The 27806-nt window shown below is 39.4% G+C and overlaps 3 protein-coding genes across 6 annotated transcripts; 2 read left to right on the forward strand and 1 right to left on the reverse strand.

Annotated features, from left to right (window-relative positions):
- Positions 1-884: 884 nt before the first annotated feature.
- Positions 885-2451, forward strand: LOC109857927 (small ubiquitin-related modifier-like). The gene is made up of 5 exons (XM_020434720.1): positions 885-1050; positions 1202-1270; positions 1354-1431; positions 1670-1741; positions 1895-2451. Exons 1-5 carry the CDS (start codon positions 1036-1038, stop codon positions 1952-1954), a joined length of 294 nt encoding a protein of 97 aa, XP_020290309.1. The 5' UTR covers positions 885-1035; the 3' UTR covers positions 1955-2451.
- A 259-nt stretch (positions 2452-2710) lies between these two features.
- On the reverse strand, positions 2711-27384 carry LOC109857908 (E3 ubiquitin-protein ligase UBR3). Of its 3 annotated transcripts, none has more exons than XM_020434690.1 (28): positions 26096-27384; positions 25121-25334; positions 24725-24853; positions 24348-24613; positions 23948-24192; positions 23750-23867; positions 23221-23627; positions 22978-23133; positions 12077-12258; positions 11824-11963; positions 11525-11667; positions 11236-11402; positions 10894-11137; positions 10652-10808; positions 10345-10566; positions 10092-10217; positions 9809-9972; positions 9273-9690; positions 9047-9192; positions 8761-8907; positions 8019-8327; positions 7689-7917; positions 7307-7522; positions 6944-7212; positions 6463-6819; positions 6241-6372; positions 5993-6132; positions 2711-5759 (listed from the first exon to the last, which is right to left on the reverse strand). In XM_020434690.1, exons 1-28 carry the CDS (start codon positions 26316-26318, stop codon positions 5642-5644), a joined length of 5784 nt encoding a protein of 1927 aa, XP_020290279.1. In that variant the 5' UTR covers positions 26319-27384; the 3' UTR covers positions 2711-5641. The 3 variants fall into 3 exon arrangements, with proteins under 3 accessions (XP_020290279.1, XP_020290278.1, XP_020290277.1); XM_020434689.1 differs by having other exon boundaries at positions 10092-10232; XM_020434688.1 differs by having other exon boundaries at positions 10092-10247.
- Positions 13678-22567, forward strand: LOC109857914. 2 transcript variants are annotated; one of them, XM_020434700.1, is made up of 9 exons: positions 17278-17481; positions 18669-19304; positions 19555-19696; positions 19864-20004; positions 20096-20313; positions 20432-20652; positions 20774-21012; positions 21116-21245; positions 21334-22567. In XM_020434700.1, the coding sequence occupies exons 2-9, from the start codon at positions 18786-18788 to the stop codon at positions 21677-21679; spliced, it is 1956 nt and encodes a 651-aa protein (XP_020290289.1). In that variant the 5' UTR covers positions 17278-17481; positions 18669-18785; the 3' UTR covers positions 21680-22567. The 2 variants fall into 2 exon arrangements, with proteins under 2 accessions (XP_020290288.1, XP_020290289.1); XM_020434699.1 differs by lacking the exons at positions 17278-17481; positions 18669-19304 and adding an exon at positions 13678-14377.
- Positions 27385-27806: the final 422 nt, after the last annotated feature.

Genomic DNA, 27806 nt, shown 5'->3' on the forward strand with positions numbered 1-27806 from the left:
GATACACTTTAAACATGTGCATTTAAAAAATATGTGCACGTAACAATTCAGCCTTTAATTATTTCAATTCGATAAAATCTTACGTATATAACATATACATTGCAACGTTAGTAACCATTCTCACAATCAGTCTCTTTTTTTAACTCTATTAGTCACTTAGTCTCCGTAAACATTTTGTGCTAAAATAAAATGGTAAATGTTTAGCCAATTGAAGTTTTACATAAAGAAAGTGTGACCATTTAAACTCGTGCACATAGCACAGAATAGAACCGCACGCTGTGGACATAGTGCACCGACATGTCGCTCGTGGACTGGCTGCGTAGTTCCAATGTGTACCACCGTGGTCATGCGCTAGTTTACGGGGCGGAAAAGTGATTACACATTCTCTAATAGACCTGGCCGCTCTCAGGCTTCTCTCTGGTTATGCTTATGTTAATAAACAGAAATATTAAAATCTTAGGCCCGCATAAACCAGGCCTAAGATTTAAACATTGTGCAAATCAACCAATCACAAGCCAGCATTTTCCACAATGTAAGCTGCTTTAGAACGTCAACGTGTGATTGATTTGTGTTTAATTTTTTCATTAACTTTTTTTTAAGCTTTACAGTTTTAGCACGTGTAATCGGATATTACAAGATGAAAACATTTCGCTTTGCTGACAACGGAAGGTCGTCGAACGTTTCTGTTTCGTGAATTATTCAATTTGCACTGGTCAATTTGCCGACCAATGCGGTCGGACCTCGATGTCCGTGATCGTCAAATGGAATTTCTTCTGTTCTATGTAAATGAAACATGAGAGAGTTTCTTTTGGATCACGTGATCTGCTGCGCGTACCACACATGGGGGAAGAAATACGCGTGCGCGGGAAATCGTGCGAATCTATTCAGAATTGTTCATACAAGAAGCGAGTTCAAGCGAGTGAGAGCAGCGGTTAGTTGTGTATAACTGACAAAAGCGCGGCGCCATATTGGTAGCTTCTGTTTGGATAGCGTTCTGGCGCGTGGAGACGTTTATTGTAATCTAATTTGATAACGATGTCCGATAATCAGGTAAGCAAATTCAATTCGCGCAATCGTGCTTTCCAATTTCGCATCTACGTTAGCGGATGCGAATATGGCTGGCGACGAAAAATTGTCGATTCCGTGAAATAATCTCTGCCGAAAGTTTGAACCAGCGCTTCTAACCTTGTCTCATCGCTAGGAACAAAAACCAGAAGCCGGCCCAGGCGACGCGAATTCGGAATATATCAAACTCAAAGTTGTTGGAAACGTGAGTAATGTGCACTTGGTTAAACATCTTGCAATTGTTTACGCACACATTTACGTGAAATAAACGGTTGCTTCTTCTTCCAGGACAGCAATGAAATTCACTTTAGGGTAAAAATGACCACACAAATGGGCAAGCTGAAGAAGTCGTACAGTGATCGCGTGGTGAGTTGATTTTACTATCGCAGATATTTTTACTTGGTTGAGATTTTGTTTTATCATTTTTATTGAAGTACTAAATAATCTGTACTCCTCCCCCCCACCCCTGTATACAAGAATGTATTTGTTTAGTTTATTAATTTTTTCAAACTTTTGTGTTGAGAATAATATGCGGTGGTTATTGGCGATTCATTGGATTTCTATCATTTTGTCTGTACAGTAATAAAATTTTAATTCTGTTTAGGGCGTACCAATGACCTCGCTTAGGTTTCTTTTTGATGGCAAAAGAATTAACGATGACGAAACACCAAAGCAGGTAAGAACCACTTTTGTAGTTTTTTTTAAAATTTTTTTATGCGTAGAGAGACGAAATGTACATGTAGAGATAATTTTTGTAGAGATAGCACATGTTATCACATTGTGCATGTGTCGATAATGGAGTGTTATTAAAATTGCATTATATTTTTAGCTTGAGATGGAGAACGACGATGTCATTGAAGTATATCAAGAGCAAACAGGCGGCCGTTAATTAAATTAGTGGGGAAAGAGAAGATTTATTATTTCATTCTGATATTTTTTAAAGTGGCAGTGACAAAAAATAACAAAGATGGACAAGATAAGAAAAAGTATTCATGTATACATAATATATATATATATATATATATTATATATATATTACACATGCACTCATAAGTGGGATAAATGAATTGTAATTTTTTGATTTCACAAACACAATGTAAAATATGCTATTTTACATTCCTGTATGTCGAGGTGTCCGAGCAAGTTCCCGATAACATTTGTAAAACGTTTGGATGTGCAATTTTTTTTTTTTTTGACACAAACATGTCAGAAACATTGCATTTCAAGTCAATTTTCACATGTCGGGACAAATTTTTAGAAATAGAATTCCCTTATTATCTGTCATTGTGAGCATAGTTTACATTCGCAAGAGATCCTTGTCCATTGAAACTTTATTTAACTTATCGATCCAAAAAAAAAAAAAAAAAAAAAAAAAAAATTGATATATATGAAACAAAATCTTCCTTTTATTTTCTCTTCCCCATTTGTATTTTGGAAAAAAAACTCTCATAAAAGAATTCTGCGACTATACATACAATAAAAATTTGTTACGTTTAAGCTATATTAAAAAAAGTAATAATTGTAAGTGTCTATATATTATCTTTCCAGTATGATTACAACAAATAAAATCCAATTTGTAAAACATAAAAAAATTGTCGAAAATCACGTAAATAAAACAAATTTCTGTTAATAAAAGAACGAGACATTCTCGATAGAATCGCTTTTATTTTATACATTGAACGTAATCGGTAATTTTATATATATATATAATAGCTCAATAAATTTTCAGGTCTTTAATCGTATATGCTTTTTACTGTAAACTCTTGTAATCAAGGACACTCCTAAAAATAATTATATAGTTAATATAGTTCTATATACAGATCTTTTTGTTTCGAGCAGGGACTATGTAGTATATATATATATACTAACGCAATACGGTTGGTGAACTATGTCATTATATATATTTACAATATAAAAGTGCATTATGTATATAAGAAGCAATTTTTTAGAGTTCGCAAACACATGAGTAAACACAAAGGAAGTTCAAAAATCCTACCGCGATTGAAAAACTCTAGGAGCGATATTGATAATCGTTTCGCGCGCAACATAAAATTTTAATAAAATTGTATATATATATATGTGTTGAATATACATATATAGAAAATATATAAATTAAGATGATCTTAAATACACAAGATTCGAATATGAATATCGCTCTGGATGTACGTACAAGAGACGATTCGTTCGGTTTCTGATTTTCAAACTTTTTCGTAAATTTTCACTTTTCAATATATATATGCTCGTAATTGAGCAACAAATAAAAATTTGAAGATTTTCTTGTATGCAATTTCTTATTCTTAGATTTAACTTAAAAAAAAAAGAAAAAGAAACGCGATTGAAAGATTTTTTTTCGTTTTCAAAAATTAGACAAGATTTAGTTTTGTAAAATCAATTGGAACCGGGACACACATTTTTAACAATGAATAAGTGACTCGAAAGAAGAGTTATCACTCGAAGTTCATCGGTGAAGTGAGAATTGTAAGACGCGGAATATATACTCTCTGTACATACACATTTCTTTTCTTCAGAAATAATTCTTTTCTTCCAACACGCGAACTGAATCTCTTAAAAACAAGTAACGGACAAATTAACCTTTCAACTGTGAAGCAGTTTTCAAAAGTAGCGTTGATTATTATCAGTATGTTTTCAAAAGTTTTTTAGAAAAAAAAAACTGCAATCTTATCGAGTGATGCTACTTCCGCTCTACATTTCTGTACGTGCATATGTTGGCTCTACATCCGTATATAGAATATGCAGAAATTTCGTCGATTTGTTTATTAGCCAAAGAACTAACACGAGGCGAATGTGTATGCGTTTTAGTTATTAACAAAAAAAAACAAAGTGTTGTGTCACTTTTCACGGATTCACGCAAATTCAGATTAGACGCTATAATATTTCAGCTCGGTTGTGTTGTTACACATTACTACGAGTAGTATATACACAATTGTGTGTGAACTTAATATTTATGAAGTCCAAACTCCACGACATAAAATCCTGTGTGTCTGTGTGTGTGTGATTTCACGACGTAACATTCACGTGACGCAATAAAAGTATCTTTAATCTTTTTTTTTTTTTTCTAGTCCGTTGACACACACTGAGAAAAATCGTGAATCACAGCTCCTACACTGTATCCCCGAAGCAAGAAACTAGTATCGATTTTATCTTATAGTTTGTCATGCACTAGAAGGCGTGACAAAAACTTTCCGCTCCTACATTAATGCACTTGGATTCATTCTCGTACATGTTATCCGTCTTTTTCATCTCATTACAGCTCGTATCACAAAGATTAAATAATATTATATATATTTGTGTATGTGTGTGTGTGTATGTATGTATGTGTACGTCTGTGAATGCGTGTGTGTGTTATATCAGATGTAAATAATAAAAATAGTCTCTGACAATATAAATTCTAGCTCTCTCGTTGGACATAAATAGAAATTCCTATAAGAAAGCATTAAAGACATATCAGTCTTTGAGAGTTCTTTTTCACCTTTTCCTTTTTGTCTTTCCACACTCTTAACCATACGTCCTTTTTTTCTTTTCTTTTTTTCTTTTTTTTTTTTTAGTAATGGTAATAGCATGGAAATTCTACGCGCTTTTACGCTCGAAAAATTTGCAAGTACTTTGCAGGGGAGAAGAATCTGCAATTATATCGTAAATATATTTTCGTGAAATGAAAAGGAATACAGAGGATCCAGAAACCTATATATCCCGTCTCCGAAATGAAGACGATTGTTCGGAAAATAGCGACGCGCGATTTTCTTCTCACGTTCTTGTCACTTTCAAAATTCTTTCCTCTGCTAAAAGGTACAAACGCTACGCACTAGATAAGTACTCTTCTGTGTGTCATATCGTTAGGACAAGTTTTTATTTATATATATATATGTATATCTTTTACTTCCATCTTTCGGCGTAATCATCCTCGAAATTGAGAGAACAGTTTTATCGAGAGTTAAACAATATTTGAGAAATAATTGAAGTTTGAAGAAGAGAAAACGTAGAAACGCGCGCAAAACTCTGCGGAGATGAGAATATTATTTCGATCAAATTTATTTCGAAGATAATTACGCGTGAGGATTAAAAAAAAAATAAAAAAAAAAAAAAAAGAAACCGAAGTAGCCGTGTGCATATACATACTTAAATAAAATGTACAAGATTTCAATTCGAGGACGTAATTTCTACACAAGTGTGTGATATCGATCCAAATTAAATCTTCGCGCGCGACTACGTGAACACAATTTTTATCCTCTTCCCAGATGCGTGTAGGTTTTTTTTTAATACTTTTTAATTTTTTTTCATTTTATACACATCTATACTTATACTTACCCAATAATACATTATATTGCATAATAAATATATAGCATATATTCGTGAGGAAGGAAAGTGTGGTACTACTTTCTGTTAGTCATCAAAGCGCGCGGATATTACTGCGAAAGAGCGAGGCATCTTTGCGTGAGAGTTAACTGCAGGAGAAAGATAAAGAAAGAAAAAAGAGAGAAAGAGAGAGAGAGAGAGAGAGTCTTCGGTTCTTCGTGATTTAAGAACGACGAACACCGTGTGACGACATCGTGAAAGGTCACAAGGCGTCGCGATGCCATACCCACGTTTTCTTCGTGTGATCGAATCTGTGTGCCAGCCACTGCTGCTCCAAAAGCTTGTACCTATCCTCGCTGAGGTACAGCGGCTTGCCACGTCTGTGACAAAAAAGATATTACAATGCTTGAATGTGTAATATCAAACGGTTTGTTCTTGTTGTAAAAGTACCTGCTTTAGCTATCTCTCTCGCTATAATCGTAAGGAATTACAGTCATGTTTTTTAACATCAAAATTAATCGTGTCAAAATTAATTAATTGCATTGTTCGTTTGTACACGCGCGTTCTTTATCTTTATATAAAATCTCAACGGTTACAAATATGTGATACTTACTTTAGATCTCGGTCTTCTTCCTCGAAATCGTCAAGATACAGCGATCCCCACAAACACGCCCGTCGACCACGTATCACGATGATGTAGGTCGAAGTTACAACAAGGTAAATGCCTGTACCGCTTCCGCAATCGATCGAATGCTAAATGTGATGGTAAGTTATTTTAGCGAACAACTTTGATATATTTGTGGACAATGATTTCATCTTGTTCTAGCGTATGTATGTAGTAAAAAAAAACATATAGCCCACCTGAATAGCTTCGCAGACATTCATCTGTTTGCAACAATTTTGCTTGAGACAGACGATCGTTCCGCACAACAAACAAATGCCAATTTCTTGAGGAACAGAATGACATTGGCTGCATTGTCTCTCGTGATAATACTGAAAAAAAAAAAATAGTACTTTTATACATAGAATATATACGTATTTTCAATTATTCTTAATTGCAAGTGTGTGTTCTAAGGATGTTACCGTGAAGATTTTCTCGTATTCCCGCGGAAGACTAAGCAGTTTCGGCATCTGCCACGATATGTGTTGCTCCATAACCAATCGTCGGGCTGGCAGATGGCCTTGCCAGTTAGTTAGAAATGTGAGCAACTGGTTGCACCAGAATATCGGTACTGAGACGCACGCGTCCGGTTCTTGCCAGTTCAGAGCTACTGCCGAACTAAAACTATCCCAATTCATGCCCTCCGTGACCAGTTCTAGATAATAAACCAATCTAACGAACTCGCTTTGCGGCGCCCTGATTACCGGCAACGGCTGCTCGTACAAGTGATGACGCAATAACGCCGCCACTCGAAGGAACGGCAAGCAGAGCGATTGAATCTGAAAAAAAAAAACAAAAAATTGAATACGTCACGCATAAGAAATAAATATTTTGCGAGATCAAAGCTTCTCCAAAGATATTGTCGAAAGATATATATGTATAAAACATGTGTATAGAACGTACCTGTTGTTCGAGACAATGCGTTTTCACTCTGACGTAAGATGGAGAAGCCGAAGTGGACGGTTTCTCATCGTCCGTGCCAGAATAAAGTCCGCTGTCTTTAAAAAACTCGATAATCTCGGCCAGTGCAGTCTCCGAGGACGTGGCGGCGCAGCTGCGTCTTCTCTTCAGGATTGTATTTCGTTCTGCTCGCGAAAAGTTACAGCTTATCTGTAGTATCACCTGATAGTACAGTAAGTTGTAGAGAACCTTTACCACACCAGAGAAATATGCTGTGAAAAAAACATATGGATTATCGCGTTGTTCATAATGCAATTAACAAATCGCTTCGATTACGGATCCTGTTTTTCATCAAAATGCACGTACTTCGATCAAGATGCAGTGGCAACAGTAGTATAAATTGAATGAGCATGGCAGTCGGATCTCGTAAGAATAAAGGAACTTCCCTCTCGTGTGGCGTTAAAGCGAGAGAAGATGTCGACTCCTCCATCAGATGTATACCAGATAATTGCTGCCAAACATGATGGACTGGCCAAGCGGTCAACACCCGAGCGTGTACCGCCAGGACATGAAGAAGAGCGACTAAAAGCGACAAAATCAAAAACCACGTATTCGTCTTTAGTCACAATCTCTATACAAATCTACAGATTAATTTTGCAAACAGATAAGTTCTTTAAAAAAACAAATGTAATAAAGATCTCGCGAGGAACATTGATTAACAAATTAGTGTACGAAATGCTGCTTGTACCTATGCAATCGCGTTTAGGTGTCAAAGGTATTGTAGTTGGCGGCGGGACACACAACGATCCACCGCGCTGAACGAGTTCAATTTCAAAATTGGTTCGAGCTATAGACGTTACGAAGAGGAACAAGCTATGGTGATTAGTTTCACAATTCTTTTGCTTATACTTTAAATACGTGCAACTCGTCATATCTTCCATTGCCTTGCCCATTGCTATGGTCAAATTTGAAGAGATCTGTAATAAATAACAGTATATTCAGCGCAAACCTTAAATGCTGCGAAAATTTAAATTAGAAGACATAAATAAAAGAAGAATGACATCTTTGATAAACGTACTGGAGTTTGTTGTATCTCTTTGAGGAAAGTGTTCAGATCCGTTAATATGGTCTTTGTGGAAGCGTGACGAGATCGCACCACCGCCGAACATTCGCCAAACTGCGGCGAAAGCGGCAGTACAGAATTGGCCAATTGTCGACACAGCGGGCACAGGTATTCGCCCCGTTCGACCGCTATACTCTGCTGCCGCTGTTGACTACGAAGAGACTCTAGATAAGACTTGAGACAATCCAAGTGAAGATGGTGGCCACAAGTCTGCACGTGGACCCCGCCTTCCCAGCCCAAATTCAGCGACAGTACCCATGAAATCTGAAATACATATTTATAACTTTAAAAACATTCGATGGAATTCACTTCTCATAAAAAACTAAAGAAGAAAATATGCAGAATTTACATACTATGTTTTTATGATTAAATGTTATAAAAATATACGTACATATCCTTGTACATTTCTTATTTCTTACGTATTATTGACAGCTTAGGGCTAGACGCGAAGGGCAAGGGGAATCGTACGTCCGCTCCACCCAATCTTCTCTACTAGGTAGGTTCTGTCGAGGCGGTGGGGATATGCCCACAAGCGAGAACGCGTCACACGATTCTCGTCACCGCCTCGACAGAACCTAACTAGTAGAGGAGATTGGGTGGAGCGAACGGACGATTACCCTTGCCCCTCGCGTCTGTTAGCTTGTGGGTAGAGCGAATTCTTGTGAGCTATCAATAGTACGTATGGTTCTTCATTTACCGTGTTAAATAAACGACTCATTTCGTCTATTCTACGGTCGGAATAAGCTCCCCGAGTGTCTCCCTTCGGTATAGGCGGATCGTCGTCGGACGTAGGCAAAACCAATCTTTCCGGCGTCTGTCGTTGATGTCCAATAATGCTAGATGACTGTTGAGAAAATTCACACGCGTATAAATAACACGCGGTATCATTTGATATGTTGAAATAGTGAATTCAAAATTTTTTTCATCATTCGATAAAAAAGTGTGTGTTTTGTGATCGCTGAGAACTGATAAGAACGCATTACTTGAACTAATACAGCAAGTCCCATCGGCTTGTCCTCACTGCTGGGAGTAGTTTGATTACATATCACGCAGTCGTACTCTTTTTTACTGGCGAGTCTAGTCGTATTTTCCTCCTGATCCCAGTCCATACCGGATGATCCCGCTTCCTCTGTGAAAATAAAGTCGAACGAAAATACATAACAATCCTTAAAAAAAAAAAAGCAATAATTAATTTGCATCATAATTTACCGGTCTTCATTGCTTCTTCCATAAATTGCTTTTGCTTGTTGGCAAACTCCGCCATTAGCTTTTGCTGCCTTTCCTTCGCCCTTTTCCGTCGTTCTTCGCGCTCACGATTCTCCCGTTCGCGCTGTTCGTCCTCTTCGTTCTCCTGCATACGGGGCCACAATTTGTTCCTTGTCTCAATAATAGCTTGTTTACAAAGAGGATCTAAATCCGCTATTTTGCGAAGCAGCTGCGATATGAAGAAAGGCCCGTCGCCAATTCGCGATTCCTTCGACGACGTGGACGAGCTACTGCTGCTGCTGCCGGCATCGTTGTCAGAGATCGTGATATTTTGTTCGGTATTGTAGCCTGATAGTTGAGAGTGCAACTTCAACAATAGAGAAATAATGCTCTCCCCAACCTTAACCGATTGCGGCTGCATCTATAAAATAATATATAAGATATGAGCGTAAAAAAAAAAAACAGAAAGATTAATAAATAATACATGAGCTTTATACAATAGTCACTATATGCATAGTATACATATATATATATATTACCTGTAAATCTTTTCTGTTGAAGTGTTTGTGGGAATTCGACGTGGATGGAACGATTTCTGTAACCGCCCTGTAAGTAACCGGCTGTGTCGCGACTATCTCATTCCCGGTCACAACCGTTGAGCATTGAATAGCGGGTGGTAAAGCAGGTTGATTGTTAACCAAAGCTAATTATGTTAAAAGAAAATAAAAAAAAATTAAATACAATAGTTTCATTATAGAAAGAAAGCTTTTTGTATAAACAATAATAGATAAAATAACATACAATATGTAAAACGCAACGTACTATCTGATGAAGAAGACGATTCGATTGCCAGAGCCATAGATTCTTCCCCGGATGATGGTAGAGCTCTTTGTAACGGTATCGAGAGATCCTCGTCGCTGTTGTTACGCGGTATGGCGACGATTCCATCTTCGGGTACAATGGCTATATCATATTCCACTGTAAATGTGATAACACATATCGTGGGGAGGAAGGGAGAGGGAAACAGAGAGAGAGAGAGAGAGAATGTGTAAAAAAATATAAACATCTTACTGACCACTGGTCGATGGTAAAGCTGGCAGAGCACTTTCGGTCGACGGTAGTAAAGCCGGTAGTGATGTGGCGTTAGCGTTCGACGTGTTCTCGTTTCTGATGGTATCCACGGTGAATCCCAACAGCTCGAGAGAGGTTTCCTCCGTGGCATCTTCCGCGCCGTCGTTCAGCATCAAGGATGTTGCCACCTCGCCCACTTCGCCTTGAATCTCCCATTCAAACTCACCTATTAAATGTGTATTAGCGAACACGTTAGATTACTAATTCTATCTCTAATAGAATTAACTCGTTCGTTATGATATAACACTCACTATCCGAGCTATTCGGTTCCGACTCTTGGACTAGAATTACTCGAGGTATAACCGTCCTCAGATTTTCGAAGAGGCTGTCATTTTCGTACCATCCGGCCAAGTCCATATCTTTTATCACACGATAAGTGCCGCCGGTATACTGGCAAAGAGGACTTATCTGTAAAATGATATAAAAATTACACACAAAAAGAAAAACTATTCATTCGAACTAACTGGTTGTGTCGTCGAAGAAAATAATTTACTGATTTATCTCGGGGTTCTGCTGTGACAACCGCCATTTCCAAAAGATAAATCGCCAATGCCATAATATGTTCCGATATGTTGTGTCCGTTTACAGCCTTGTAGAGTATTATTAGGATCATAGCGTGAAAGACTCTGGAACGTAGAACGATTCGCGGATCATCGTAATCCGCCGATACCGGAGCAGGATGTCTGAACGGCGGCCAGGGAGTAGCACCATTTTTCAGTTTACCCGATTGTTTTACGCTGGAGAGAAATATCGGAAAATATTTTTGTTAAACAAACAATTGCTCTTTCACATATAATGAAATCGTTCTTGCGATAAATGAAAGTCTAAAACGTACTATTCCGTAAAACGATCCATGGATATCTGAAAATCTCTCCTGTGCACCGCTCGTAAGAGCACGTGCAACGGATCGAACAATTCGTCCCATACGTGAGGCTTCGGTACGTACATGCCTTGTTGCATATTGCCACTCGCTTCGAGATTTGGAGGTCTGTACTGTGCCACCTGCAGAAATTATACACGGTATGTGGAATTGTGTTGAAGACAACGAGAGAAAACACAACATAAAAATTTAAACAAAATCGATTAAAAATTGATTTAGATGAAAAATCTGTTAATGAACTAACTGCAGCCAAGACAGATTCAAAATCTCTGTTTTGTGTGGTTCCGCAACGTTCCGGCATCAGTTCCATCAGCTGACTGTGTGTCTTATCACCGGTACATAACAACGTCACCATTTCGAGACGTGACATTTCAGGATCTGATAAGCCTGGAATGAAAAAAGAAACAATTACATATATTATAATTATAATTATATATATCCCATTATATATATATATATATATATATATATATATATATAGAGAGAGAGAGAGAGAGAAATGTAAAGATTTTTTCTCAAATTTTTTAATTATAAAAGACTCACCAAGGTTGGTTCTCACGTTAACCAACATAGCTAAAAATGTCAAACAGCTCTCCAACATTGGAGTACCATGCTCGCCCTCGAGGTACTCGTTTTGCGGAGCGTGATACAGACACAAACTCATCCATTCCCTTACGTGAAATCTGCCAAGATTTTTCAAAACGTTAAAGATTATGCGCAGATATAAATTGAATATTTAATGAAATCGAAATAGATTTATCAATTATTAAACAAAACGAAGAAACAAAAATATTACTTTTCAATAATGGTTTTCAGAAAAACGTCTGGTAGTAATTTTGTGGCGCAGATTTGCAACAGATAAAGATCGGCGTCCACCATGGAGTTGCAAAAATTGCACTGTATGTAAGTCATAGCCTGACCCTTTATTTGCAATCCGTTGCGGACCCACAATCCATTCAAAATCTCGTAAAAAGCGACCTGAAAAAGCAAAGAAGATAGTTTTTTAAATATCTGACACGTTAGATGTTCACATTAGATAATAACAGAGATGAAGTGAGGCATTGTGACCGCGATAAAGCGCAATTGAACTTCCTGAAAACGCGAAATGTACGACTGCTGAATAAAAAAAAAAATATCTGTCTGATCGCTATTTGTTTGCGGCACGTTGATGTGTCATCAAAACCCACAAACTATGTTTTCCGACGACAGCCATATGACTATGTAATACGTCTCTTCATATATGCGTGCAGGATTTTAAGCCAACCGCGCGCCAACTTACATAAGAATAATGAGCACATCGCAATCTTATGTAAATACAAGCACGATAGATATATGTGTGTCTTAATACAAGTCACGCTATAATTGACTGATTCTCACACCTGATACAATAATTTACAAAGCGATAACAACTCTATAAATTGAATATTTTTATCAGTTTTAGTTAATGCAGTTGTTCTCTCTCTACACACATTGAAAATTTTATAACAACTATAATAATACTTGATACAATTTCTCTCAACCATATCCCGCTCTTGAACTTAACATTTCGTCGATTGTGCTTTGCAGCACTAGTCTCATTCATGGGTTGAATGTGTCAACGTTAAAAGGTCATTTTATCTTTGCTTTATACATTAACTAATAAGCGATAAAGATATCGCTAGCCTTTATATCTTCAGCCGTTGTCTCACGAGATAATGTTGTCGAGTACATTCACTTGTGGACGTTGTTAATTACTTGAAAAATCTAAGTTCTCGCGTTAAGCACAGAAATTTTTTGTAAAAAAGTTTTAGTCGTAAGGTCATGAGCCAACCGACTAATTGCAGACCAATATTCTTACTGGCCTGTGAGTGGCACCAGGGGTACATTCCAAAATCCTACAGTGGTAACCGAAAGCTAAAGTACACGTGACGTGAAATATAGCATTTTAGTAACCGAGGTAGGATTTTGAAGCCAGAGAAAAACCTGAGAGCGCGGGCCATCCATGGAATTTGAACAATCGCAGATACAAATCAGCTAATCGACCAACGTGACTGATCAGTTCCACGAGACCTGCGTTTAATGTGTGGGGCTTTGAGATCCACTTTTGTAGATACGGCGCTGAAAACCAGCGGGTGAAACCCTCGTAAAAAACTGCAACAGGACGGCCGCTCTCGGTCTTGTCTCTGTTGGCACAAGGAAATGGATAATCTGTTCAAAATAAAGCGGGAACTTGTGAATTCAGAACTGGTTTAATATTGGAATCGAAGAGAAGCAAAGGCGCGTGGGTTGGAGACAGATACGATCCACATGTATGTGTTCACGCGCTTGTATCTGTATACAACCAACGCGAATACACAATAGAGCCCCCCTCCTCGTCCGTCCATTGCCATTCACTTCGCCAGCGCGTAACGGTCGTGCCCATCGAGACGCGCACAGGCCGTTTAGTCCCGGCGTGTCAACCGACACACACTTGAAACGGAATTCTTCAAATATTTCTTTTGTTTCGCGCGTCGCAGGACTCTCCTCCGACATGATCGAGTTTCGGACATCCGCGACTTTGATCCTCGTCCTGGCGACGCTGAACGGAGGCGGTGGCTTCGACCTCAACCTAAACGACGCCTTGGACATGATCAGACTCGGTCGCGAGACCGTGGTCGAGCTAATGGAATCCTGGGACGTGATACGTACGCATAGTAGCGCGGCCGCGCAGGAACAGGATTACTTGTTCGTGAAGAGAATGGAGAAAGAGCTGCGGCAACGAATCGACCGCGTGTCGAGGAAGATCGACGTCTATCAGGAACGGACGGAGATCAAAATCGACGCGATTCTGACGCAGCTGCTGCTCCGACTCCCGATGCAACGTAGACTGGACGACAGTCTCAGAGAACTGGATCACTACGTCGGCCAGGTGCACGGGTTGTACAATTTGTTCGAGAGATTCGCGAAGAATCCGGACAGGTACGAGAGATACACGATGGTGCAGTTCGCAAAATCCTGCGTGTCGCCCAGATTGGGCGACCTTCCGGACGTTCTCAAGTCGATACACAGGCTCACAGTGCCGTCCGAACAGCAGGTGTACAACAGGAGCGTTCTCGTGCTTCTGGCCCATCAGATGCAGGTAGGTATCGTGAATGACAAAAAGAGGCTTTTCACTGAACAAACATTGTGCGAACAGACGGTCCTTTGGCGAATTTTGCTCAATGAAATCTGTAATCTTAGACTCAAGTGTTATAAACGAATAAGATTACAAACATGTTCCAAATAACAGTCACAGGATGGATCAAGAATAGGAAAAGACTGATGTGACAATAAGAACGAACATGTCTGACTAACTTTCTTTCAGATTCAGGGTGAAAGACCCAATTACTGTCACCTGAATAATAAACTCTGGCGTTAGTGAATTGTTTTTACTACTTATTTATCAAAAACATGTGTTTTTCTTCTTATCTAATATTATTCGATGTCTCTGATACAAGAAACAAAACAATACCGTCTCTCAAAATCTCTATTTTTATTTGTAAATTTAATAATTTAAAAAGAACAATGCGAGAGCTATTACCGTCACCCCTGAAATGAAAGAAATGAAACACAAGTGCTGGAGATTTTTTGTTATATCAATTGCACTTAAAATTCTATGTTAGATTGTTTTCACGCATAACTTTTTAGGATTTGTTTAATATTTTTAATAAAATAGCTTAGGGTGACAGTAATTGGGTCTTTTACCCTATTTTGTTGGATGTGCTCTACACACATCAAGTTTTCATGTTTGTAGAATTGATAAGAAAACGTCGACTGGTTTGTAGATCAAACAAGTGAATAATCGAGTTTTGTTTGGAAATACCCAAAAGTCTAATCCGCAACTTTCACGAAAGTTCATCTTATCAAATTCAACTTATCAGAATATTTCTTCCTTCTTTCTGAGACACGATGAAAGCTTTCTATAAAAGCTTATTTGTTATTTAAATCTAAAACTGTCACACACACACGAGAAATAAGTTCAGTTGAGAGAAACTTGAACAACAAAATGATCCTATAATTTCGCGAACGCAATTGCTCGTCGCGCTGCGTCCGAGCTGCATCTTGGACTTCTTGGAATGACTAAACACATTCTGTCATCTGCGACTCGAAGCAAATATTCGATGTTACGTGTAAATTCCGCTTGTCGACGATTGAAAACGGGTCACACGCGACAAGCGAAATTTATTCGAGAGAGAGTGCGAAAAATATTGCCGTTCTTCGCATCGTTTAACAAATGATGATTCAGCTGCGAAGAATATTAATTACATGTACGCGTGCAGATGTAAATTATTCGAACAGGCTCGGGAGGTGAAAATGGATTCGAGGAACTTTCGACAAAAAAACACAGAGGAGAGACCGTCACATTGTCCGCTGTAAACTCTGGAACGTCAGACACAAGTTTCGTTACGTTTTAATTTACGAGAATTAGTCATCGAGTCGACCCCGTCATCGCGGCCAATAAACGGGCATCCGTCTCGGAAGGAAATCTAAGATCTCGAACGATTAAAAGCAAGCGAAAATAAATAAAACGAAAGAACGTCGTTTTAAACCCCGAGCTTTGAATTGACAACAGCTCGGAGGGATCCAGTGCAACGAGTCCGATAACATCGTAACAGGAACCCCATTGTGTCTATTAAGCGCGGACGGGAGCGCGGGCATTAGGTGCTGAGAAATGAGATATATCGCGCTCTGGATCAAGTGACTCTGCTGAAAGTGAATCTGCCGTGGCGATTTTTTACTCGTGGGTTTTGAAACAAATAAAAAAAAAAACATGTAGAATTACACAGACGGAAATCTGTCATTTTCCGACGTTTCGTCGCGTTGCTAATAACACGAATCAGCGAGCTGTAGCGCACAAGTCATTTTGATCAAAATCGCAATCGGGTAATCGACTTTGCAGAAGTTTGAAGAAAAATACGACTTTTTAAATCGCACAATTGATTGTCTCTTTTTCTCTCTCTCTTTCTTAATTTTATATTTTTCTTCTTTTCTTTTTTTCTGTATTTTATATTATTTTATTCTACTTTCTTTTTTGCCCCTCTTTTGAATTACTTTAATTATTAGTTGTTAATTTGATTATGAACTAATTTTATATTCAATTGTTACGTCGCGTTCTATGTACCACCTCTTTATATTTAATTGTTATTTGCTACTTGCTTGTAACGTACTAATTTTTATTTAATTGTTATTTAGCGCTTTAGGGGATATTATCCCGGAGCGCTTTATAGATAAAGCTGCATTCATTCATTCATTCTCTCTCTCTCTCTTTCTTTATTTTATTTTTCTTCTTTTCTTTTTCTGTATTTTATATTATTTTATTCTACTTTCTTTTTTGCCCCTCTTTTGAATTACTTTAATTATTAGTTGTTAATTTGATTATGAACTAATTTTATATTCAATTGTTACGTCGCGTTCTATGTACCACCTCTTTATATTTAATTGTTATTTGCTACTTGCTTGTAACGTACTAATTTTTATTTAATTGTTATTTAGCGCTTTAGGGAATATTATCCCAGAGCGCGCTATAAATAAAGCAGCATTCATTCATTCATTCATTCTCTCTCTCTCTCTCTCGAGTGAGAAATGACGGGATATTGATCGGTTTTACAACAATATCAAGCGAGCGACTGAGCGAAAGAGGCTGATGCACATATATATATATATTATGTTTCAATGAACATCAAAGAATTTTACTTTGGAGTTTTAATTACGAAGATGATGTAACGTTGAGAAGTTGTGATACATACGCAGTCATTTTTTTTTTTTTTCACACGGTCTGATTAGAATTTTCTGTTGCACTTTGTAGCCGGTGAATAATCTCCTACACGTAGCTACACAAGAGAGGAGAGTTTTTCGCGCGTTTCTCGCTAAGTGTGTGAACACATCATATCAAACGGATGATGGAGAGGAGAGCGCGGAGACATGCGCGCACACGGGAAGATACGTAACACCACGAGTACGGGAAACGACGTGTGGGGATCAGCGGGGGCCACGGAGGTGGACAGGAGACATCGGCGCATGAAAGTCAGTCGAGTATGGTCGACCGATCGGTGAATGTGCGTTGTGGGTTTATAACTTCAACCAGTACACCCGGGTTGTCCGTCGCTCCCGCGATCAATCGTTGCAATTAAAGCGGGGAGAGACACGTTTTCTCGCGCATTCCGCGCGATTTGTCAATCGTGTGTGTCACGGTGCGCGAAAAAGGTTTGCATCGTCGACGAAATTTTTGTTTGTTTGTGAGCTCATCGAAAAGCCCATCGGGTCTCGCAAGAATTGTGTGACCTGCGATCGTGACGAAAATCCCGAGAGAGAAACAAATTTAGAAAGCGCAAACGCGTGCTCCGACGACACGATTGTTGAAAAAACCAATTTTTCAACGTATGCACTTTTTTTTTGCGCGCGATACATTGATATATTAAATCGGACTCGAAGCGCGCGTTCGAGAGAAGTTGGTCAAAAGATCAAGATGGCCGATTAAATGAAAAATGATTTTAAAACGTTGTTTCCAAAAAAACATTTCTCTCTCGCGATTGTTGTTCTCGATTCTGATGACCAGTGGTCGAAGCAGGAAGTTTGCAAACGACCAACATACGTTTCGCGGCTTCGCCAAAATCTCTCGGGATTCTTCGTTTTGACCACCACTGGGTCATCATCGATTGTAGTCGAAAGAAGCAATTTAACTTCTTTGTGTCCGTCCGTTTCTTACGAGGTTTCCCACGCGGATTGTGTTCGCGCGAAAAACGCTGAAACGCGTGAGAAAAAATCAGAGTTAAACTTCGATTAACTTCAATAATTTTTATATAAAATTTAAAACTTGCGTTTTTTGTTTGACTCGCGCTCTTCTCCATCGGACGTTGATAGCGGTCGCAGATTTCTCGGAATTTGAATGTAGAAGCGACCGGAAATCGCGCGCGGAAAACGCGAGACGATTAGAACGGATGAAGGAAGGAAAAAAACTTAGCAAAATATCCCGCGACTTTGCTACTTTTGTTGAACAGAAGCGCTTGTTTAATCTCGTCGAAGAAAAACAGCTGCACCCAAGTGCTTTAGTTCTCTAGAACTGGATTGTGCACTAAATGCGTCATTACGCACTACCTCTCTTTCCTCTCGCGCGCTACGTCAAACACGAGATCGCGTATATCTTCTCATTCAACGATGACGTTTGCCGATACAGAAAGGTCGCGTTGGGTTTTATCTCGTCGTTGAAAAATACAAACTCGCTATTTAAATCGCGTGATATCAGACGCGCTGAAAATGATTGAATAACAATGTCAATAAAGATTGATTAATTAGATGAGAAAACAAATAATATAAATGTAATATAAAACGATTTGTTATAACGCACGATAACAGGATTCACAATTTTCGCGTTCTCTTAACGTCCTTAACAGATACAAGTTTCGCCGAGGTAGGTAAAGAAACAAAGAGAAATAAAAATCTTTTGCGGAACGGCATACGAGCGAAGAAGTGAGTCACCGGTGAAGGTCTGTGACTTGAGAAAAAATAAAATGAGACACTTCGCGCGTTGCTGGCTGTTTGTGGTGCTGGGCGCGTTGGCCGCGGTGGCTCTTGCCGCGATCAGGAACGACGCGTCGACGGTCGACGGACTTAGACAAACTCTGTTGCAATTGGAACGGGAGTTGAAGAAGAAACTCGCCGACGAGCGAAGATGGATGAACGTCACGAACGAGCAGGAGAAGTATCTGTTTCTGATCAAAGCGTACAAGAGATTTGGCAACGAGGTGGACAAACAATTTCCCGCGGACCGACAGGATCACTTGCGATCGCTGGACTCCATGTGGCTTTGGGCCCGCGCGAAGGTCGAGGCCAAGAGCGTCAACGGCTTGTACAACGTGTTCAGACAGATGCAGCGCGAAATCGTCGAGCTGAACGCGCCGATTAACGCGAAGCAGCTGGCGAATTTTGCCGAGACGATTCTGCGAGATCCAAACGCCTCGATACCGAGAGCTCTCGATCGCATCATGAGTTTGATTCTTCACGAGAAGTTGTTCCTAGCAGCTTCTCAGGTATCTTAAATAATAGAAAGCAATTGAGAGATCTGTCAAAGAACTGTTTCTGTATTTATACAAGCAAAATTCTTTCTCAACAATGCGCGCAAAGACAAAGTGTTTTTTTTTCCTTCTGACAATTTTCAGACAAATTGAAAGAAGATTGTTTTTCGGATAGAACAGAAATGTAGTTTTTAATACTAGTTTGTAAAATAAAAAAATTGAATATCCGCGAAGGAAATATGTTTTCTTTTTTTTGTCCGCGCAGGAAGCGTCGGAACAAATGTGCAATGAGAAGCAATCGCCGCAGCAACTGCTGTACAATTTGTACAATGCCGTGGCTTTAACGGAGATCAAGGGTTACAGCATGATTCAATTCTCGTACATGTTGCTCACTTTGTACAACGAAGGTACTTGACTTCGACAATTACGTTTAAGTATATGTATTTTAGAACATTTTTTTTCGCACACGCGATCTTTCTGTCTATAAATTAACTTAATGTCTACAAATTAAAACACTTCCGCTTGAAACGTTAAAAAAAAAAACGAATCTAATCCTGAACTTTTAACACAACAGGCAATAACTTTAGCGAAGAGATTCAAATGCTGAAGAATCAGTACGAGACCAGAACGTCTGAGACACTGAGAGCGGTAAAGATCTCAATGGCCTTCGCTCCGAGAGGTATTTGGAGATGTGATCCAAGCAGTCACAAGTTGGGTAAAAAATCCTCTAACACATAAATACGATAATCAAATGCATGTACGTGTACGTACAATTTGCATACAAATTATCGCTTTGTTTTTTTTAGACGAAACCTACACGGAGTTGAAGCAAGTGTTTCAGGGATACATTGTAAACGAGGTGGATCTGAACGGCGACAACACGTGCAAGGAGAACTGCGCTTATTACGGATACACCAAGCAATACAGTTGCTATAAGAATCTGTTTTGTTCGAGACAACGTCAGTGCAACGGCAAGATACTTCATTGCGAGTACATCGATTCCGACATGTGGATCTGTCCCTCGGTATGTCGATCGAAAGAGCCAGAAACGCCAGAGAGTAGTTTGATTTGTGGGATAAGAACTTGGTTTTGCAAATCACCAAGTGCTCGTTCGATAATTGTTTGGATGTTCTGTTACTTAGGAGAGAAACAGCAACCGAAGATACGAATACATTCAGTACGAGAACGGTCTCGTTTACGGAAACAAGAACACGTGTCAGCGAACAACGACCAAAGTCGACAGCTGGTGGCGATGGCTATTCTGGCACTGCAGCTATTGCTTTTGCTATTGCGACGATCACACATTGAATTCCGATCGTTACTTCAGTCTTCGATCCGTGACGTCCGACATCTCGAATAACAAGTAATAAAGCAAGAATCTAACGTACAAAGAGAATAACAGAGTATCGACAGAACTTTTTAAAAACTTCAAAAGAAAAACAAAGTTAAACCTTAAAACAATACACGCGCGTAATTATTTACAGAGTTATAACGGGGGCGAAATTGAAAAAAGTGAATCAAGTCGTTCACATACAAATTCAAGAGGGTCAGTTGCTACCGCGTGGAGCGATCAATGCGTCCACAATCAACTGGCAGCCGATCAATGGGTTTTCCATCATGGACAGTAACGTGAGAAGCGGCGTTGATTATCACAAAATTGTGTGGGAAAAACGCGCTTTGGATCTCGACGATCTGGTTTCGGCGCAAGATCATCTGTTGACAGGTACCTCTTCCTTCGACGCGTCGAAATTCATTTTTGTTTCACAAATTTTGTTTGGAAAAAAATTTGAATTTTGTGCTTTGTGTTAAAAAAAAAAAACAATCAGGAATCCGATTCCGTATGGTCGGCAGTCGATTGAACTTGGAAATCAGGGTGACACCGTTCAATTTCACGTCCGGATTGTTAATTCAACCGGAGGAGAAGAGTTTCTGGCACAGCAACGACGTCACCGACAGGTAATGTTTTTTTTTTCATATCATTTTCTTCTTAGTTTTGAGAAACAAGCGTTCAACGATGTTTAAATCTCACAATTCTGATTTTTAGAACCGAGCTGAAGTTCGTCGACCCCGACATACCGATCCGCGATCCCGTTCAGCACGTGCCGGATTCCGGGGTGAATCAATATTTGAATTTCGCACCGAGCGATCGGCGAAAGGACGCCGCGCAAAGCACGATTCCATTTATCGACGTTCAACCGATCGAACTGAATCCGGCAGTGCCGATCGCCGGGGCCGGTGTTATTCACAAAGGTCACAAAGGTTCGGGCGGCTTCGTCGCGATGAAATTGATCACCTACGATTTCGCGCCTCATTTGCAGATCGATCTGCCGCCGGCACCGCCGGTTCTCGAAGCTCCGAACGAAATCGAACTTCTTCCCGAAGCTTCGTAAAATTGTTCGTCTTTTTTTTTTTTTTTTTTTTTTTATACTTTGTTAAAATATTAAAGAAACCTGTGATTTTAACAAGGACCTCAATGTACATACCGAGGTGCAAAACGCGTATCGAACGGTTGAATATAAAATGTCGAATTCTAAAAGTTTTATGAAACATAATTGATTTAAAAATAAACAAATATCGATAGTTTAACGTTTAGAAGCTGCAAATGCTGTGAAAACGTTTACTTGTTCTTTTATTTTCCTCTTTTAAGTTTATCCAAAATGAAAATTCGCGGTTTACTTTAATTAATTGTCTCAATCATTTGTTATATTACGTCTCCTTGAAAATTATCTCTCTGAGATTTTTTTTATTAAAACCAAATCTGAACGCCGAACATTTTATATCCAACTCTGATCTATAATGTGTTTAGATTTCGTTACAAGCAACTTTGTAATTACGTACGGATTTTTAATATACTATTGTAAACTCTCATTTTGTACACTCGTAGAAATACACTCGTAGAAATACACTCGTAATGAAATAGTGTACTGTCAAATGCCAAATGAATTAATAATTTTTAAGCGTAAAGTATAACACAGAAGAAGTCTCTGACTACAGAATCTCTTCCACAAATTAAGTTTCTCTTACTTGTTTCTTTAATAGTAGAAAAGTTTATCTTGAAATTTATCATATTTAAAAAAATGCAGAAATATATCGAGTATATGAAGATAAACACATATGTTAGAACAGCAAAACCTTTCTCTCTGCATTTCTCAAATTTGATTTTATCAATAAAACATTTGAGTTCAAGTTTACGATTATAGTGTAGTTAGCTATTAATTTTATATAAATTAGTTGTAAGATTTTAAAATAAAATATCACACGATATATACAACAACAAACTTGTTTGTAAAATGTATTTTCTAATTTTAGAAACTTCATTGCAAAATGTTTGGAAGTTTCTTTGTAATTTTGTGAAAAAAAAATTTGTTTTTTTATTATCAAGCGCGACGAGCGTAGAAAGTCTTTCAAAATAATTAAACGTAAAGAAACGACGTATGCGCGCTTTGCCTATATATACAAATTTGTATGCCATGCATGAGAACGAGCGGAAAAAAAGAAGTATTTTATTCTAGTTATTAATTCTTTGTGGTTTGAATTTTAATTAAACACGATCGAATAACTAATCAGCGTGAAAGACGCTTTCGTGTTTTAAATCTTTCAAGCATTTTAACAAAAAGTATAAATAAATTATAATATTTACCCCACAAGGAATTAATAAGACTGAAAGGAAAAGTGTGCGAGAACTCACTTGTATTCGTAGCGGGTGCATCATGAGAAGATGCAGCACATCCGTGGGCGGTAGCAGTTCGCGTAGAGTCGCTCCCTGTTGTCTGATCGCCTGACACATGAACACCGCGAGATATCGATGAAGCGGCAGATGAAACGACACTTGTAAACTATCGCTCTAAAAGAAGATAATAAAAGTCAAATATATGTAATTCTATGTAATCGCAGTATCCAAAATAAAGAAAAACGAGAAAGCGAGACTCACCACGTTTGGATCCGTATAGTTGACAGCGTCAAGCCAATCTTGCAAAGCTGTGAGACAGTAATTGAGCACTCGTCGGCTGAGCGCTGCGCTCTCGGGTCCGCGAAGATGCGAAACCATGGCCCACATTGGATACGCGCTAGCCTCCAGCTCGGCACTGAATGCCGCGTAATACGTGTTGGGTTCAAATTCCACGTGCTGACTCAATTCTCTCTGGTTGACGTTCATACCTTGGAACATCGACAAAAAGTCAAACCACATTTCCAGAAGAGTGTTGTCACTCATGAATCGAACGGCGACCGGTTTGTGTGACAACACGTTGTTCAAATCGGAAACCAACGGCCAGTAACAATGCTCCTTCATCACCTGACGTCCGCAATCCACGACGTAATGAAAGTTCTTGTCCGGATCTGTGTGTAAACAAGAAATCAAAAATAATAAAATCTTTTCGCATGTATCTTCGACACACGTTTCTTCTCAGATTCGTATATTTTGACTTTCATTTGTAAAACTACACGCGGAATATACGTACCGTGTAGAGTATTTTGAATGAGTATTTTGCTCATCATGTATTTCAAGCTGATAACCATCACGTGTAACAACTTCAACTGATCAACCATTTTTACGGCCAGCTTCTGGTTACTAAAGAGCTGGAAAAATTTCAAGGTGGATGTGAGTATAAAAAGAATAATAAAAAGTTAGATAAAAACTATGGAACAAAAATTTTTACCTGCACGCTAACATGCACCACTCTGTTGCTCAGCGTGTCGGGATCCGTGGAACGTTCGAGCATCATTGAGATTCTACTGTAATGTAGCACGAAAGCGCGAGTTAAAGCCTCCTTGTAATCGGGATCCGGCAACATGTTCAGGAGAAGACAGACCAACTTCTGCGGAAACTCGTAAGCAACAGTCCAGAACATCAGTTCCTCCAAAAAGGTAGTGTGTTCCAAATGTTCTTGAAGCGACACGCATTCTGAGACAAAGTGGATTGTTAAAAACTATTTGTTCACAATTACGATTCGTGTCTTTTATTGCACCAGTAAATTGTTATTAGTAAAATGAGATCGGGACAATGGCGAAACATTTATACGTAGAACTGCTTCACACGCTAAAGTTTAGATCGCTTACCTTTATACTCGTCAGGAGGTTCTGGATTCGGCAACGACTTGACGGCATGCTGATATATCTTGTTACTATCTTGACAATAATTGTCGTATTCCGATTGTCCTGTCAAGTTCGACGGATCCATGAGACCTCGGTATTTTTGTGGATTTGTGAGAGCTGATGTAATAACGCGTCTCATTAATGCGCCCATGTTGTTCAGATCGAGAAGCATCGTTAGATACCGATCCGCCTCGTGTATAGCGCTTCTGTAATCTGGTACTCCCATTTTACTGAAACACAAAAAAAAACGATTGTTACACAAAATTATCTAATCAACACATTGCGCCTAATTGCACTTGTGAAGAAAATGTTTTATCAAACTTTTTTACTTTGCAACGTACCAATTTTCACGCAAGTGTTGAATAAGCCGCAGAATAATTCTGGGCATCATTGCCTCGGCTACGCACATCAAGTCTGATGGCGCGACTGACTTGTTTACAGCAGCCTTCGGCCCGTGTCTATCACAAAATCTGTGAGACCAAAAATAAATTAACAACCGACGGATCAACAAATCCATCCGAAAATTATTCCTACAAGAGAATCTTGTTACAACAAGAGAATCTTGTTGCAATATAATCTTCACAGAAAGTTTATGTTACAATATTGTTGAATATAAAAGTTAGATGTCTTACAATGATGAGATTGAAGGTAAATTAAAACAGACAGTAATTAAAATGACACTTATATGTATCTGATAATTTTTCTTTGCTGATTGTACGTTGGTACAACGATCTTACCCAATTTCCTTCATCACATTTGTGTCGCCGCAATCACACGCACCACCTGCTTGGCTAAGAAACATGTTGAAATCATGTCGATGATGATTTCCTTTCTTAAAGCACTCCGTGCACAAGGACATGCAGGGAGAGATGCCGCAAGTACGGCACCGATATGCCACAAAGTTTGGTGTCCATACCAAACCGCAGGTGGTAGCATTATCGTAAGTACGTACTGAAAAGAGGAAATTGTTTTTTTTTTTTCAATATAAAATAAATAACCAAGTGACTCTCTTCCAACTCCTTTTAACAAAACAATTGTCAGTTTGTAAAGAAAAAGGTGTCTCAAAAAAATTTACATACAATTGACGAGCGATTTAAATTTACAAATTTAATTGCAAATTGACTGATGCGTATCGTGTGTTTATATTATTATTCGCTTGATCGCGAAAACTTGAAGATATATAACGCACGAAACTTGTGCAACTTTCGGCGTCGAAAAAATTCAATGTTTAATTTCTATATAACCGTAAGTTAAGGTTGGAAACTGCGGCTATTAAAGAGCTCTATACTTGTCTGCCATTGAATATATATGTTTACCTGAAAAATTTTTGGCGCTGCCAAATACGCAAATTGTGCATATTTATATCCGCACTTGCAATATACTTTGTGATGCGAAACGACATCATCGAACAAATGTTAAAACGAGCAGTGCATCGCACAAAAAATTACTATTGTTACGGGAGAGGGGATTAAATAACCCCCTGCAAAATGTATCTTATCCAGATTACCCCAATTTTTTTTAAACGCTACGTGTAGTTTTTTGCTCCATTTTGTATTCTGATTTAAGAAACTTGAAAAAAAAACAAAACAAAAATTAAATTTGGAAAAAAAGTTGTGTCGCGCGTAGTGGATTTTCTCGAGCGTTAAAATTTCGCAAAAAGAAAAACACAGAAAAAAAAAAACATTCGCCATCATCTCGTCGCGAATGTCTACCTGTGCTGGCGAATTCGTCGGGCGTGCGACCGCCGGCCATCAGCCACTTGCACCAGTCAATGGTCTCCCAGTCGTCGATGGCCGTGCTGGGGTTGAGCAGAACGTCCAGCAGCTCGTTCAGGCAGCCACCAGTGTCACGGCTGATGTAAGCGGCCGCCCCACGTTTGCCCTTGCCCATTAGCACCTGTACGTCCGGGGATGTGCTGCTTGAGGTCGAGGCCATCCTGAACCCCTGGTTGTTTACTTCGGAAGAGCACGACTTGTTGTTGTTGTTGTCGTCGTCGTTGATCCGTTGTGTTGTTGTCGTACTCTCGGGTCTCGGGTTTCAATAATCACTTGGACTTTTATTTATTTATTTACGAAGTAGCGAGTAAGGTCCACGGACCAAGCATTCGGCCAGTGGTCCCGCATATCAGCACTGGGAGGACGCGTTTCCTCCCAACGGCATCGACCCGGAAAACTTCGTCTTCGTCGTCTTCGTCGTCGTCGTCGTCGTTGTCGTCGCGGCGGTCGCGGCTGACAACAGCATGACGAAGTTCGATGGTTCCGTGCGAGCGAGGACTCGCCGTGTGTTAAAACGGCAAACGTGTGTTAACGCGGCCGCCGCGCGTTTACCGTATGCGGTAACCGCGACGTTAAACCGGTCGTTGATTTGACGGCGGCTTCCTTCCGGGTTCCCCGGTCGCGCGCGTCTTCTTCGGGAACGGGATACGCGCACGGGGCGACGACGAGAACGCGCACACGATCACGGATGACTCGCGCCCAGCGGGCGAAAATTGGCGACGACGACGACACGACACGGCACGGGCACGACACGGCACGGCGTGATACGAAACTTGTGATACGAAGATGCGCGAGAGAGGTTCGATTCGGCAAAAAACCGACGAAAATGTATCGACGAACGTCGAAGAAGAACCGATCGATCAACCGATCGGCCGAACCGATTTGAACCTTTGAGAAAAATGACTCCCGGGAAGGGACCGACACGAAGTGATCGGAACAGCCTCCACTGGCGCGTCCGCTGTCTCGCTCGACGATCACTGAACTCTCGTCTGCTTTATCGACGTGGTTGAGGTCGAGACGTGATGCTAAAAACGCTCTAATATGAAATTTATATATATATATATATACGTCAAATCAAAAAACCGATCGAGACGAATATTAATTTGTCAGGTCCGATGGAATCACATCCGCTGTATATTTTGCCCTCGAGAGATTTAATCCGTCTCTTTCTCTCGTCAGTGATAATTCTTACATGGTTAATTAATGAGCGATGACTACCTATTTTAAGCGTAAACATTTGTTTCGGAGTAAAGCTGAGGACGCACGAATAAAAAACCTTAAGGCTGGATCCTCGTGTAGATACCGGCGCTTTGACACCGAGCGCTTTGATTGGCGGAAAGCGGACGGGTGAGGGTAAATGGAAGATCTAATTTATCCTCACCACCAGTTGTCTGAACACACCCATTGGGTGCGTTCAGACAACTCAACGGTTGAGAGATCATCACTTATGATAGGACTATTCTTGAAAATCTACTGCGGTTCCAAAAGTATGATCCAATCAGAAGTGATTATCTCTCAACCTATCTTGTGCAACTGTTGAGTTGTCTGAACACACCCAATAGGTGTGTTCGTCCGTGATCGGCCAATCACAAGCTTAATGGGTGCGTTCAGACAACTCAACGGTTGAAAGATCATCACTTATGATAGG

This window comes from Pseudomyrmex gracilis, unplaced genomic scaffold (assembly GCF_002006095.1).
Source record: "Pseudomyrmex gracilis isolate BER0280 unplaced genomic scaffold, ASM200609v1 scaffold_178, whole genome shotgun sequence".
Taxonomy (NCBI): domain Eukaryota; kingdom Metazoa; phylum Arthropoda; class Insecta; order Hymenoptera; family Formicidae; genus Pseudomyrmex; species Pseudomyrmex gracilis.